The following is a 13,578-nucleotide window of genomic DNA, read 5'->3' on the forward strand; positions in this document are numbered from 1 at the left end:
ATGTGCCTGAACTTTTGAACCTGGTAAGTAGTTACTTTCAGTTTTGCTAAGATCGTATTTCTGCAATTTTGCACTTATTCGCGGGGCACGAACTCACGCGAACAGTGCGAGCAGCGCGAGCAAAATCCGCTGCTCGCGGATTTGCGGATTTTGCGGGAAATTCGCAAATCTCGCGGATTGCGGATTTCCCGAAAATCCGCAAAATCCGCGAGCGTAACGGATTTTCCGCCCATGCTTACTTTTATGTACCCCAGTTTTGATCTCAACTTGATTCTGGCCCTAAGCCTACTGCAAATTCCTAGAACTTCTATGCAAAGAACCAGTTGTGTCAAGCACTTATAAGAAAAGGGAAGGTTCCAAAAACACAAACCCTACTAAATTATATTTTTAAAGGAAGAAATGTTGCAGTGCTGCTCTCAAACAGTATGGATACTATACAGAGCACGGCCACAGTCCCCGGCAGTTTCAACATTAATTTCATTATAGCAGAAAAGAAACAGCAACAAATTTGATTAACAGTTTGATTCCTAATAACACTCAACATTCTATATCGAGTTGATCAAAAGTATATGATAAAAACAAGGTGTTATGTTTAAAAGCATATACCTTTTTTAGATAGCCCAAGAAAAAGCATCAAGACGAGAGTGGTTGGATTGAATAATCAAGTCGAGGCAACAAAATGAAACAAATTCTCATAATAAGTTTCACTCTAAAAAAATACAAATAAAATACAAATAAATCATTGTCCCTGGCTTGCTTTTAAAAATTCCTTTGGTGATGTCGTTGTTTGCTACATTAAAACACAAGGTTTAAGTAGGATACGTGTGCAACTATAGCTGATGTTTACTTTCAGCTGTTTGTGTGTGTAAGTAAACCTCTAAATGGATGATGGTCTTAAAGAGGAAGCAACGTTGCTGTCACAGACCAGTGCACAGACAGATATACAGAACAACAATTATAGGATACTCGATCTTACTACTAACCGCCATCCAGCAAAGATGCCACTCAATTAAAATATATTGATACAACAAATATATGCTGATGCTCGTGTTATACAATAGTTATGGGTCTGTAAGATACTGAACAGTACAGTAGGATTATGTGACACTGGTTTCAATATAGCTGAACATAAAATACAACAGGGCAACATACAATTGGCGCCTAGGTTTTAAACAATTTTCCTCACTTGTCATTGCATTTGCAATCTCTGAAATACAGAAAATCAATGTCACAGGTAATACCAAGCGTGTATTCTGCAATGAAAAAACTTCTGTATGGGCTATTAAAACTAGCAAAACTCATACCATACAAACGAGTTACAGAGCTGTCCCAGCTGGCTTGATTTTCTTACCTTTTTCTTGATGAGCACCTCCTTCGGAGGGTCTCTCTCCACACGGTTCACATCCTTTTCTGCTTCTGCAACCTCTTTGCAAACATCAGTGGAGGTATTCTCTATGCTGGCTGTACCCATGTTGCTAGAATGTATTGAGGTCTGCTGCATTTGAACAGGATCTGCAACTGATGAACAAATCCCAAATCATGCACGTGCTTTACTCACAAGGCATTATAACAATGACACCAGAGTACATATTTTAGACACTGCACAATTAAGGACACTCAATATTGTATGGAGTATTACAAACTCACACCCATGTTTGAAAAAAGAAAACAGCACATTGAAAAAATTGCATAATCACATATGTTGTCAATGTCCATTATTAATTTTTTAGGGGGCAGATTTATATAGTTCGAACTTGACCCAAAGGTACTGGGAACACTTTATAGATCATGCACATGTATTTTTTGTAGGCGGGAAGATAGTGATTTGCCCAGAATCAAGGGATGTTGAGCCGACGCCGAGAATCGACGCTGGTTTCCCAGCTCCTAAATCGGCAGGTCTGGCAGTTACGCCACATCCTCTCCCCAACATGCCCCCAGAGTATATCAGAAAATCATAAATTTCTATGTGAGCATCATTTGGTGATAAGCGAGCCTCTTAACATCAAGAACCCAATCAACGGCAATCTTAGTTTCGATTCCTGGACACGTGACCATTTCCCAAGTTCTACAAACGTATTCTAAGCTGTATTTACGCACGAAAGGGGACGCTCTTCTCACCACTCTGCTGCACCACTGGGGGCCAGGACTACGGGACCCAGCCTAACTTGAGACTTGGCTGCCGCCAACGAGTTACTGCTGCAGCAGGAGACACTTTAAAAGCCTTTCGGTCCTCCTGCAGCACAGGACGCTCTTCTTGCTGCTCTGCTGCACCACTGGGGGCCAGGATAGGGGACCTAGCCTCCCTTGCGGCTTGGCTGCTGCCAAGGATTTCATAACAAGACCGGAGGCTAACATTATGCATACAACTTTTAATGCAGTCCAAGCATAGCCGCATATGTCACAAAGCAAAAGTTCCAACTTAGAATACATATGAACCAACAATAGCATGAATCACTAGGCAATCAGCCTCTTTTAAATGCGGCTCCAAGCAAGATAAGTCAACTTCCTACTTAGCTCATGAAAAGTCTTATATTTTAGAGCTTAAGATTAGTATTTTATTATTAATTTACCTTAATACTGTATACTGAGTAACCCTCTTTTATCCCTACAGGAGTAAATATTTATATATACAATGTAAGGATATATATATATATATATATATATGCAATGTTATGTTATAAGGTACAATGTTATAAGGTACAGTAACACCTTTTCACTCCTTGTTTTCGGTTTCACAACCTCCAATTTACGGAGGTTGGCTTCCTTTTTTTCCTTCCCTTGTTCGTCTTTATATTTCATGAATGATACTAAGTCTTTGAAACTAGCGCGTGAAATGTTTAAAAGCACGCATTGACTCGCTTCGCAAGTGTAGTTACCTTTCCCACTGCTTTGGAGTTCATTTATATTTTCGGAAAGCTTTGCCATGCTCGAGGCTTCATGTTTCTTACTGCGCTTCATTTCTTTGATTAGAAATTGAGAAATTATAATATTTAGTTACCTTTATTAACATAATATGATTATCTGTGTAACCCCCCCACTCCCCCAATAATCAGACAGTTTATTATATTATAAAAAAAGGAAATCAGACAGATATTGATATTTACAAGTTTATTATATTATTTAAAAAAAAAAATTTGAGGATCAGACATTTATATATATTTATTTGACTAACATGTCTGACTCAGATTCTGATTCAATTCATAGTAATACTGTTGAATCTGATTTTACTAATGATGCCATCAAAAAACTTATCCATAAGGAAATGAGATCATGTACGTTTTCTACTCTCTCTCAAGTTATGTCATCTAAGAGATCCTTGATCCATGAAAACGATGATTTATCAGATCTGGACATAACAGAGGTTAATGATCTCACTGAACAAAGGGGTAAGAGGCATAAAAAAAGTAAAAATATTGATTATACCCAAGAGAGCACGGAAGGTCCTAGCACCTCAGGTTTTACAGGAGGTCCTCGCACCTTATTTGCCTCAGGTGTCCCTTGCGGCACAAATTTGAAAGGTGTCCTTAGCGGCACACATTTAATGGGTGTCCTTCGCGGCACAATTCATCATAGTGCTCTAGACAATGATCCTATTGATATTGATGATGGCTCAGAATTTCCTGACGAATATATTCTTGATCTCGATGAGGATGATCAAAATATTGATTCCTTTCTCCTAAATGATAATAACGGTCCTTCATCTTATAACGATAATATTTTGGACCCTTTGGGGGAGGAGATGTTCTCCCCTTTTAACATTAAACACCCTAGAAGCTCAAAGAGGACCCCACACAAGCAAGTATCTAAATTCATAACTAAATGGATTAGAAATCCTTTAGAAAGAGAGACTCCTAACCTCTTAAGAGAGTGTACCAGACCTTCAATCGAAGGTAAAGTTTGTCAAACTCCTAACCTTGACCCAGAATTAATTACCTACCTATTTAAATTAGGGAGAGACCCGCGTAAAGGCCTGGAAAGATCGCTTAAAATCTGTCAAGAGAAAGTTCTCGACATTCTAGGACCCCTAACAAAAATAATCGACGCAGCAGAAGAGAGTTACCTTAATGGCTGCCCTCTTGATACACACTCCATTCGGGGGTGGAGCCAAAGGGCACTAGTCCTCTTAGGCAACGCGAATGCGGGACTTAATTGCGAAAGAAGAGTGGTCCTCACTAAAATTAGCCCTAAACTAATCAATATGGCTGAAAAGGAAACCTCAATGAATCCAAAAGGTTTAATTTTTGGAGAAGATTTAATAAAAAGTTTGGGCAAATATGTATCGACCTTTACCGCTTTAGATAAAGCGCACCAGAACATTAAAAAAGTTAAAAACTTACCTGCAACGCCACGCTGCACAGCAGTCAGAGAAGCCGCCACGAGTCATCCTGCCACCGAGAACCGCGCCGCCGCTCCGGGAACTTCAATACCCGGCAGGCCTCGCGGCGGCGCGCTGCGTGACGCGCTGTGAGAGCGCGAAGGAGCCATAAAGCAGGGGCAAGACCGGCAGAGCGGGGGGAACGCTAAAAACTTACCTGCAACGCCACGCTGCACAGCAGTCAGAGAAGCCGCCACCGCCAAGAGTCATCCTGCCACCGAGAACCGCGCCGCCGCTCCGGGAACTTCAATACCCGGCAGGCCTCGCGGCGACGCGCTGCGTGACGCGCTGTGAGAGCGCGAAGGAGCCATAAAGCAGGGGCAAGACCCGCGTCGCGGGACGCCCGGGGCGAAGCCCGGGCAAAGGGCGGGCCCTCTACGGCCCTCATCGGCACGAGTAGGCCAGGCTAGGCCACCTCCCCAATATTCTTCATTGTGCACTAGGGATTTGTTCCTGTCAGTCCATCGTGAGTGGTGGTGTTACTGTCGCTGGTTGACCGCCCCCTAAACCCTAGTGATCCAGACGGGGGTCGGTAAGTAGGCTGTATTGCTATTATCGAATCGCCCAGGAGCCCGGGAAAAGGAGGGGGCCTACGCGGATAAGCCGAAAGCAGATAAACACACCTACGAATTAGGAAACGAGCCAGCTGGACATCTGCACAAGTCACTGAAGTAAGACACTTGTTTTAACTTTGAGAGTAATACCTTGTTATTTTATCGAACAGTGGGCGCAAGACTACCACACACCTTTGTATAATTATGACTAAAAGAAATCATCACATGGCATCCGAAACCCCAAAGAACACCATTGAAAACTACCTTGTCCAAGTGGTTAGTAAAATAAACAGTGAACGCAGACAATCGCTAGGTCTGTCTCAATCACCTATTCTCCCTCCCATGAGCCCACCCACCTCCTCGCAAACTAACGAGTCTTTGTTATTAGACTCTAACAATGATGCCCAAGTAACAGCCTCCCCAGTAACTGTCAATATTGATGCCAGCACAGTGAATGTGGGGGACATTGAGCAACATGCGGATAATGACTCAGACGCAAAGGTTGTCATTGAGGTTGAAGGAAATGATGAAAAACAAGATGTGGAGGACGAACCACCTGCAAAGCAGTCCTCAAGGGCAGTTAGAGTCTGTCGTAGATTGCAAAGCAAACGTGGGGGGGGCACGTTCAGGAAAAAACAAGGTTTCATCACCGCTAAAGTCAAAAAGTACTTGCCAGAACAATGAGGAGAATAATCTGAGGGAAACACTGGATGAGGACCTAATGTCTAGAATAGCGGAGCTGTTAGAAATAAAAATTCAGACAATCATTAAGCCACTTATCAGCAAGATTGATAAACTTTCTGCAGAGATAAAGAAACTTGGAAGCACACAAAATGTCTTAGCAGATGCAATAGGCAATGTCTTAAGCAATGTCAATAAAAGCCGTGACTCCCCAAAGGAAGATAATGAACTCAGGGTAACATCAGATGCTACCTCACTAGGCCCAATTCCTCCAGAATGCCCACAAATTGGCCATATTACCAACGACTTGCCTCTAGAGGCCCCAACTGTTCAATTAACTGACCCACCACATGTCACAGCGCCCCCTAGTTTTGAAGAAAATCCAATACAATTTGTCGTTGAAGCAGCACCGCTGGTGTTAGTGCTAGCCAACTCACCAACCCTATCACCGGACCAAACTGAGTCAGCCTCGTCATTAAAAAGCAAGGCACTATACTGGCTATCGAATAACATGCGGATAGCACAGGGGGGCGAACAACGGTTGGCTGACGAAATTAAAATGGCAAGGAGGGTTGGATGGATAGGAAATAAGCATAAAAAATGGAAGGGCGACTGTGTGATATTAAACTTCTCAACCCCAGCTGCTCTTCCCGATATTCTATCAAATATCCTTCCACCACAAAAAAGAAGTAGTTCTATAATCCCCCTTACATTAGAATTTTTCTACAATGAGTCACAAAAAGCCAACAATCAAAAGCCCCAGAAGCCAGCTTGGTTAGCGAGAGATAATGGATGGGGTGGGGGACTATCAGCGTTTGACACAAACTACGCTCCCAGAAACAGGGCAGGCCCATGGCAAGTCAACCAACACAATACTCCTCGCCACATTACCCCAGGTCGAAACTGGAACCAAATGGGTAGACGAGGGCTTGGTATATTAGCTAACAATTGTGGGCCCTTAGGTAATGTCAATTATAATGGAGGAAGGCCAGGCATGCAGCAGAATGTATTGTATCCTAATACCCGAGCACCCATAGGCAATGTTAACTATAATGGAGGATGGCCGGGTACTCACCAGAATCCACCCTTTCCTATTACCCCTGCACCTAGATGGAATGCTCCTGTAAATGGTTGGGGCTTTGGGGCCCCATCTCACAATTGGGGAGTTAGCACCTCAAATAGGTTTGAGGCTTTAGCTGGCTTAGCTGATTGTGATTAACTTGATGGAGGGGCCTCGACAATGTCATGCAGTATAAATCATATATATCCTGGTTTGCACTTTGAAGTTGATCCAAAGCAGATTGCACTTGTTAAAACTTCTCAACAGCCACTGCATTTTGCTGATATAATGGCACAAACACCGCATTTAGATTCAACTGGGTCAACTACACCACGCCAGGCAGTAGAGAAACTAGGTGTTCTAGGAAGTACAAAAATCATCTGCTGGAACATTGCAGGTCTGAAAAAAAACCTCTCAGATCCGTCCTGGCATGATTATCTGGCTTGTGGGGATTTAATTATGTTCCAGGAGACCTGGGGGCTCGAAAACTACTTTAAGGTTGATTATAGATCCTTTTTCATATCCGCAGTAAATACAAATGGGGGGAGACCCTCTGGCGGCCTAACAATTTGGGTGAAAATCACAGGAGGCCTGTCCTTCAAGCAAATTGATACAAATAATCCCGACCTCTTAGTACTTGAGCTAAAAAACACTAAGGGATGTAGCATTTACGTGATCAATATTTATAGCAGACCACATCGATCATGTAAAGAATCAACAGTTGTAACCCACCCGAGTAATATTGTGGCGGGGTTTGATCAAAATGCACAAATGATTATAGGTGGTGATTTTAATAGAGGTTTTGAACCCATAATAGGTCTAGAAGATATCTAGCACCTTGCACAGTGAGCGCCTTACAACTATTGAACCTGACAATAGAATCAGGCTTGCGTGCCTGTAATGGGAGGTTGCCATCAGACTGCCCTAGCAAACCAACATTTACCAGAGGGGCACACTCCAGCCATTTAGATTATCTACTAGTTTCCCTGAACTTGTGGCCCATGACCATCGACCTAATGGTGGATGATCGCACGGAAAGCGACCACTATCCTTTGATCTTAACTGTCCAAACTCAGATTTTGAAAACCCTCGACAAAAGTGTTAATAGCACAGTGTCCTTGCCACAGGACCCTTTAGTGGCTAATAACCGTAGATCCATGAAGTGGCCAGTGGTATTAGACAACTCAAAAATCATTAGTCAAATCTATAATGTATTTGTGAGGCATATGTCTTTTCTCTTAGGAAACAGTACTGTTATCCAAAATCCTAGTCTGACAGAATCCCATGAACATCTAATCAACCAACTCGGCGAGATCCTGACTAGGGCGGTAAAAAGTTCACATAACGCCCAAAAGAGCAAACAATCTGGGATCACCTGGTATAACCAGGATTGCCGGAAAGCCAAAACAGACCTAATTACAGCGGTCAGGGGAGATTCAGCGGATATTGTGAGAACTAAGAGAGCCCAGTATAAAAGAACTTTACTAAAGGCCAAGAAAGAGTGGGACGAAAGGGTTTGGTCCGATTTGTTGGACGCATGTAAGAGCAAAGATCAGACCTCCTTCTGGAGCCTCATTGCTAGAGGCACCAGGGGGATGACTGAATGTAAAGACAAATTTTTAGAGGAGAAAACATGGGTCGAGCATTTTACTTTGTTATATTCTTGTGAAAGTTCAGGTGAGAGTGGAGGTTGGGATAGTTTGCAGGCCCCATTGGCTGCGCATGACACACCTCTTGTTTTTTCTTTAACAGAAACAATTTTAGCAATCAAGGCAGTCAAGTTAGGGAAAGCGCCAGGCCCTGACAGAATACCAGGTGATCTTTGGAAACATGAAAATTACATTTGGGCTCCCTATATCAATTTATTATCCAATGATATTGCCCGAGGAGCTCCTATTCCGGAAACCTGGAAGGGGGCAGAGATTGTAACACTGTTCAAGAAGGGTGATAGGTCAAATCCTTCGCACTACCGGCCTATCAGCCTAATTGACGTGTTGCAAAAAATTTTTGCACGACAAGTTCTTGGTCGGCTCTCCTCTTGGATTGAAGAGCACTCTATTTATACAAAATACCAGGCAGGTTTTAGATGTAAGAAGCACTGTAGACCAGGTTTTTAGATTTTTATGTTTAGCCTGGAAATATACGATCATAAGGAGTTCCCATATATACGTGGCCTTTGTGGATTTGAAGGCAGCTTTTGATATGGTTCCAAGGGCAGCCCTATGGAAGACATTAAACAGAATGGGTGTCCCTGGAAATATCCTTCAAATTTTAATCAGACTCCACGAGAATAATTACGCACGAGTTAGATGGGGACCGAATGGAGAAGTCAGCGAGAAAATAAAAATAGCAAAAGGGGTAAGGCAAGGGTGCGTAATGGCACCTACCTTATTCTCTTTATACGTCTATGACATCCCCGATACTCTTTTGGGCTGCGAGCATGACTCTCCCAAATTGAGCGGGCAAGCCGTTCCGGCATTATTGTTTGCAGACGACACAATCTTAATTTCACAGACACCTAGGGGGCTCCAAAACCTTTTAAATACATTTAGTCAGTATTGCCATGACAAGGAATTAGAAATGAATTCCTCAAAAACAAAAGTTATGACAATCAACCCCCATAAAGGTTTTAATAAGGTTTTTAAGATAAACAATGAACCTATTGAAGAAGTCCCCAATTTTAAATACCTGGGTATTATTTTAGACAGTGATGTTACATGGAAAACACAACTGGAGAACTCAAAACTAAGGCTGACCCAAAACCAGGGCCCGATTTTAAAGAAGCACAAGAACAGCCATTTCAAAGCAGTCTCACCAGCTATTGCTTGCTGTACGAGGAACAACTGAGTGAGTGACTGGCTGAGCGCTTTAAATCACCAGCGCATTTTAGATCATTCTTGTTTTAAAATCATCTTGTTTTAAAAGAGCGCTGCTCTAAATAGTTTAATTCCATTTTAAAAGCATTGTAAATTCATCACCGGAGTGCTGACCCGATTCCTTTTCCTGCCCGCCTCGGTCCGACTCGGTAATTCATTACCGTTGTGCGGAGGGCGGACAGGTGAGGGCCAGGCACTTCCGGGAGCGGTCAGCGCTCTAGTTCTCCACTGGGGGCTACTTAGCCATCGCCTTCCAGGAAGCGCGCAGCGATTGCGCGCAGCCTCATTGCAGCCGAAGACCAGCCAAAGAGCTGCCCGTCTGCGCCCGTCTGCGACAGGACGTGGCGGGATTCTTACATCATGCCGCCTCTTCGTGCTGATAAACATATCAGGTATGAGGCTTCCTTTCTGAAAACCTTAAAGCAGCAACACACTTCCCTGTGTCATTCAGAGGATAGCAGACCTTGCTTTGAAGGACCGTTTTCATGCAAAAAATGCCATTACTCCTCTATGCTTTTTACTGACTCTCATGAACCCAGCAAGTCATTACATGATTTGCATTGTATCCTTATTATTGTTCGCTCAATGCCCAAACACCAAATTGAGATCTGGGACTTAATACACTCTTTGACCCCAGATCTCTGTTTCATTACCGAAACTTGGCTAAAGCCCCACACGGTATCTGCCATTACATTGGGAGTACCTTTGGGATACAAACTTCATCACTCTGACCGCCCTGATAAAACAGGTGGCGGTATCGCCATAATTTATAAAGAGTCCCTCAAACTAGACATTTTGGACAAACAATGTTGCAAAGAAATGGAAACAATGTTTTTCAGAATTATTTTCCCAAACAGAAAGACTAGTAAAGGCGTACTTGTATACAGACCACCTCCTCCATGTTCCAGCTTTTCTACATCTCTTTTAGAGATGTTAGGCCCTCATATACGGGCCAATGAGGATTTTCTCCTTCTTGGAGATTTTAATATTCATACTGACCAACCTGACTCTATAGGCGCCAAAAGTCTGTCTACTGACATGAACACCATCGGTCTGACACAAAAAAATCAGGATCCCACTCATGAAGGTGGACACTGCATTGACCTGATATATTCCAACTTTGACAACATACTGTGTCATAAACCCACCCAAGTCAATTGGTCAGATCATTTTCTATTACAATTCACCATTTTTAAAGCTAACGTAGGTCCCCATAAGAAACCTCTACCCTCCACCATACGCAGACAGTGGCACAAACTTACATTGGAGACGCTACAAAAGGTGTGGGAAAAACCCGAGATTAGAGATACTGAAAAAGTAGAACATAAGTTAACTATGTTCCAGCAATCTCTTACTGCAGCCATGGATAAAATTGCCCCCCTGAAAACATTTAAACAGCTTCCTGTAGCTAAACAGGAAAAATGGTATACCGAGGCCCTCAGGAAAGAGAAGCAAGAATGCAGGAGGATAGAGAAAAGATGGAGGAAATCACTTTCTGAGGAGAACAAAAAGGCACATCGTGCAGCGCAAAACAACTACTATAAACATATTAAAGCTGCCCGTAAAAACAATATTGCTCAACAGCTCATAGAAGCCGGTAATTCCCCTAAAGAACTGTACAGGATTCTTGAAACCTTCGCAAAACCCATGGCTTGCACAAGTCCAGATGACTTCTCACAAAGTTTATGTGAAGAAGTCTCATCATACTTTGAAAACAAAATAGAAGCCATCTATGAAAAAATTCTGGCATCCCAACCAAATAGTGATACCTTGAATGCCTCCTCCCCTAATAAAAATATCAACCTCACATTAACCACATTCCCTCCTGTCAACACCGAAGAGCTTTACACAATAATGACCCAAGTAAAATCTGGATCACCTAATGACCTTATTCCTGTTAAAACCCTTACCTCCCTCCGCACCCTGCTAGCCCCCCACATTCAGGATGTAATCAATCAGTCTCTCAAAGAGGGAAAAGTACCAGCTGAGTGGAAAAATGCAGTGGTGAACCCCATCCGCAAGAATGCGGCGCTCCCGTGGACAGAGCTCTCCAACCTCCGTCCCATCTCCCTTCTGCCTTATTACAGCAAGATGGCCGAGAAGCATGTCAATGCACACCTGTCCAGTTACATCGAGGCAGCGGGCGGCCTAGACCACTCGCAATCTGGTTTCAGGCCCAACCATAGCACCGAATCAGCCCTCCTCTCAGTGACAGAGAACATCAGAATGTCACTTGACAGGGGGAGCTCAGTGATTCTGGTGCTATTGGATTTGTCCGCTGCCTTCGACACGGTGTCGCACAAAATTCTCCTCGACCGTCTGAAGGCAGTGGGAGTAAAAGGGACCGCCCTTGCGTGGCTCAAAAGCTTTCTTGAAGACAGACAACAAGGGGTCAAACTAGGCTCCCACAAATCTGTCTGTAGGAAGCTTACCAAGGGTGTGCCACAGGGCTCATGTCTGAGCCCCACGTTATTCAACGTATACGTGGCCCCTTTGGCAGAGATCATAAGATCTTACGGGTTCTCTCCAATCTCTTACGCTGACGACACTCAGCTGTTGTTTCCCTTCCAGACCATTACACCTGCAGTCATGAAATCCTTTCAAGACGGCATGAGAGCGGTGGCCGGCTGGATGGCCCAGAACTTCCTCCAATGCAATGTGTCCAAGACGGAGGTCATGTTGTTTGGAGGGGCCACCCTGCTCTGGTCGCCGGATTGGTGGCCACTTGAGCTAGGACCTGTCCCAGCGCCCAAACTGACTATCAAAAATCTGGGGGTGCGCCTGGACCAAGCTCTGATTATGAAAGATCACGTCAGTCAGGTTACGGGAACGTGTTTCCGTACAATTGGTCTTCTACGGCGTATCTTCCCTTTCCTACCTAACACCTATAGGAAAACGCTGGTACAGGCACTAGTCCTTGGACGGGTGGACTATTGTAATAGTCTACTCATTTCCGCCAACCATGAACAACTACGCAGACTGCAGGTGGTGCAGAATACTGCGGCAAGACTCATCCTGAATGCCCCTCCCCGTACCCCTTCCCGCCCTCTTCTCTCCCACCTTCATTGGCTCCCAGTACAACAGCGAATAAACTTCAAAATCTGCTGCATTATGCACAAGTGCATATATGGGTCTGGTCCCAAATATTTAAAAGAGATTTTTCTTCCCTACTCTCCTGGACGTGCTCTGCGTTCCAGCAACACCATGCTGCTGCATGTACCCAAAGTTACCAGAGCGAGACAGGGGGGGCGAGCACCCTCCCTTAAAGGCCCCTTGTTGTGGAACTCTCTTCCACCTCAGCTGAGGCAAATCTCTAACCTCTTTTCCTTTAGGAAAAAACTAAAAACTCACCTGTTCGCACAAGAATAATTTGGCCATTCTCTCTGTCATCCCCCTCACTACAGTTTGCCCAACTCATGCAGAAGCTACGCGCAGAGATACCCCTCCGGGGCTGATTCAGGCGCGCTACAAGACCATAAATAAATAATAAATATTGAATTATTTAAATATAAAGTGCAATCATCTTCACTTTATGGTGCGGACCTTTGGGCCTACGCTTTAAAGGATACATTCCGAGTGAGGGAAAATTCCTTCATCAGGCAACTTTTAGGAATACCTGGGTCAACACCACTGACACCTGTATTATGGGATCTTAACTTCAGACGTACTGACGACTATGCTTCTCTTCGTCCGCTGCTCTATTGAGTCCGCTTATGGTCCGTGGAAGAGCTGGCTGATTATAGAGAAGCATTGAAAGAGATATTGGCTATAAGGAATACCACGCACTTGCCATGGTTAGAGTACGTCAAAAAATGGTTTGAAAAACTAGGGTTAAGTGACTTTTGGTTTGACCCTGATTCTCTTACAAACAGCTCAAAAAAGATCTTGAAGCAAAGGTACTGGGACTATATTAGAGATTCAGTGTTATCAAATCCCAGAACAGGGACCCTACCTCGAAATTTTTTGAAATCAAAATGAATATGCAATTAGAGCCCCTCATGGACGAAATTCACCCTCCATTGGCTAAAAGCC

General features: G+C 43.7%; 1 protein-coding gene across 7 annotated transcripts in view; it reads right to left on the reverse strand.

Moving 5' to 3' along the window:
- The window catches only part of LIMCH1 (LIM and calponin homology domains 1), an 892,718-nt gene that overhangs the window by 146,598 nt on the left and 732,542 nt on the right, over positions 1–13,578 (reverse strand). For 4 of the 7 annotated variants that reach the window (XM_086962709.1, XM_086962710.1, XM_086962706.1 and 1 more), the window contains 2 exons: positions 2,877–2,960; positions 1,352–1,518 (listed from right to left, as the gene is read on the reverse strand). In XM_086962709.1, coding sequence (XP_086818835.1) covers positions 1,352–1,518; positions 2,877–2,960 — 251 coding nt within the window. The remainder of the gene's footprint in view (positions 1–1,351; positions 1,519–2,876; positions 2,961–13,578) is intronic. The other 3 variants (XM_086962708.1, XM_086962704.1, XM_086962707.1) reach the window with 1 other exon arrangement.

Source organism: Lissotriton vulgaris, chromosome 3_1, assembly GCF_964263255.1.
Source record: "Lissotriton vulgaris chromosome 3_1, aLisVul1.2, whole genome shotgun sequence".
In the NCBI taxonomy this organism is placed as follows: Eukaryota; Metazoa; Chordata; class Amphibia; order Caudata; family Salamandridae; genus Lissotriton; species Lissotriton vulgaris.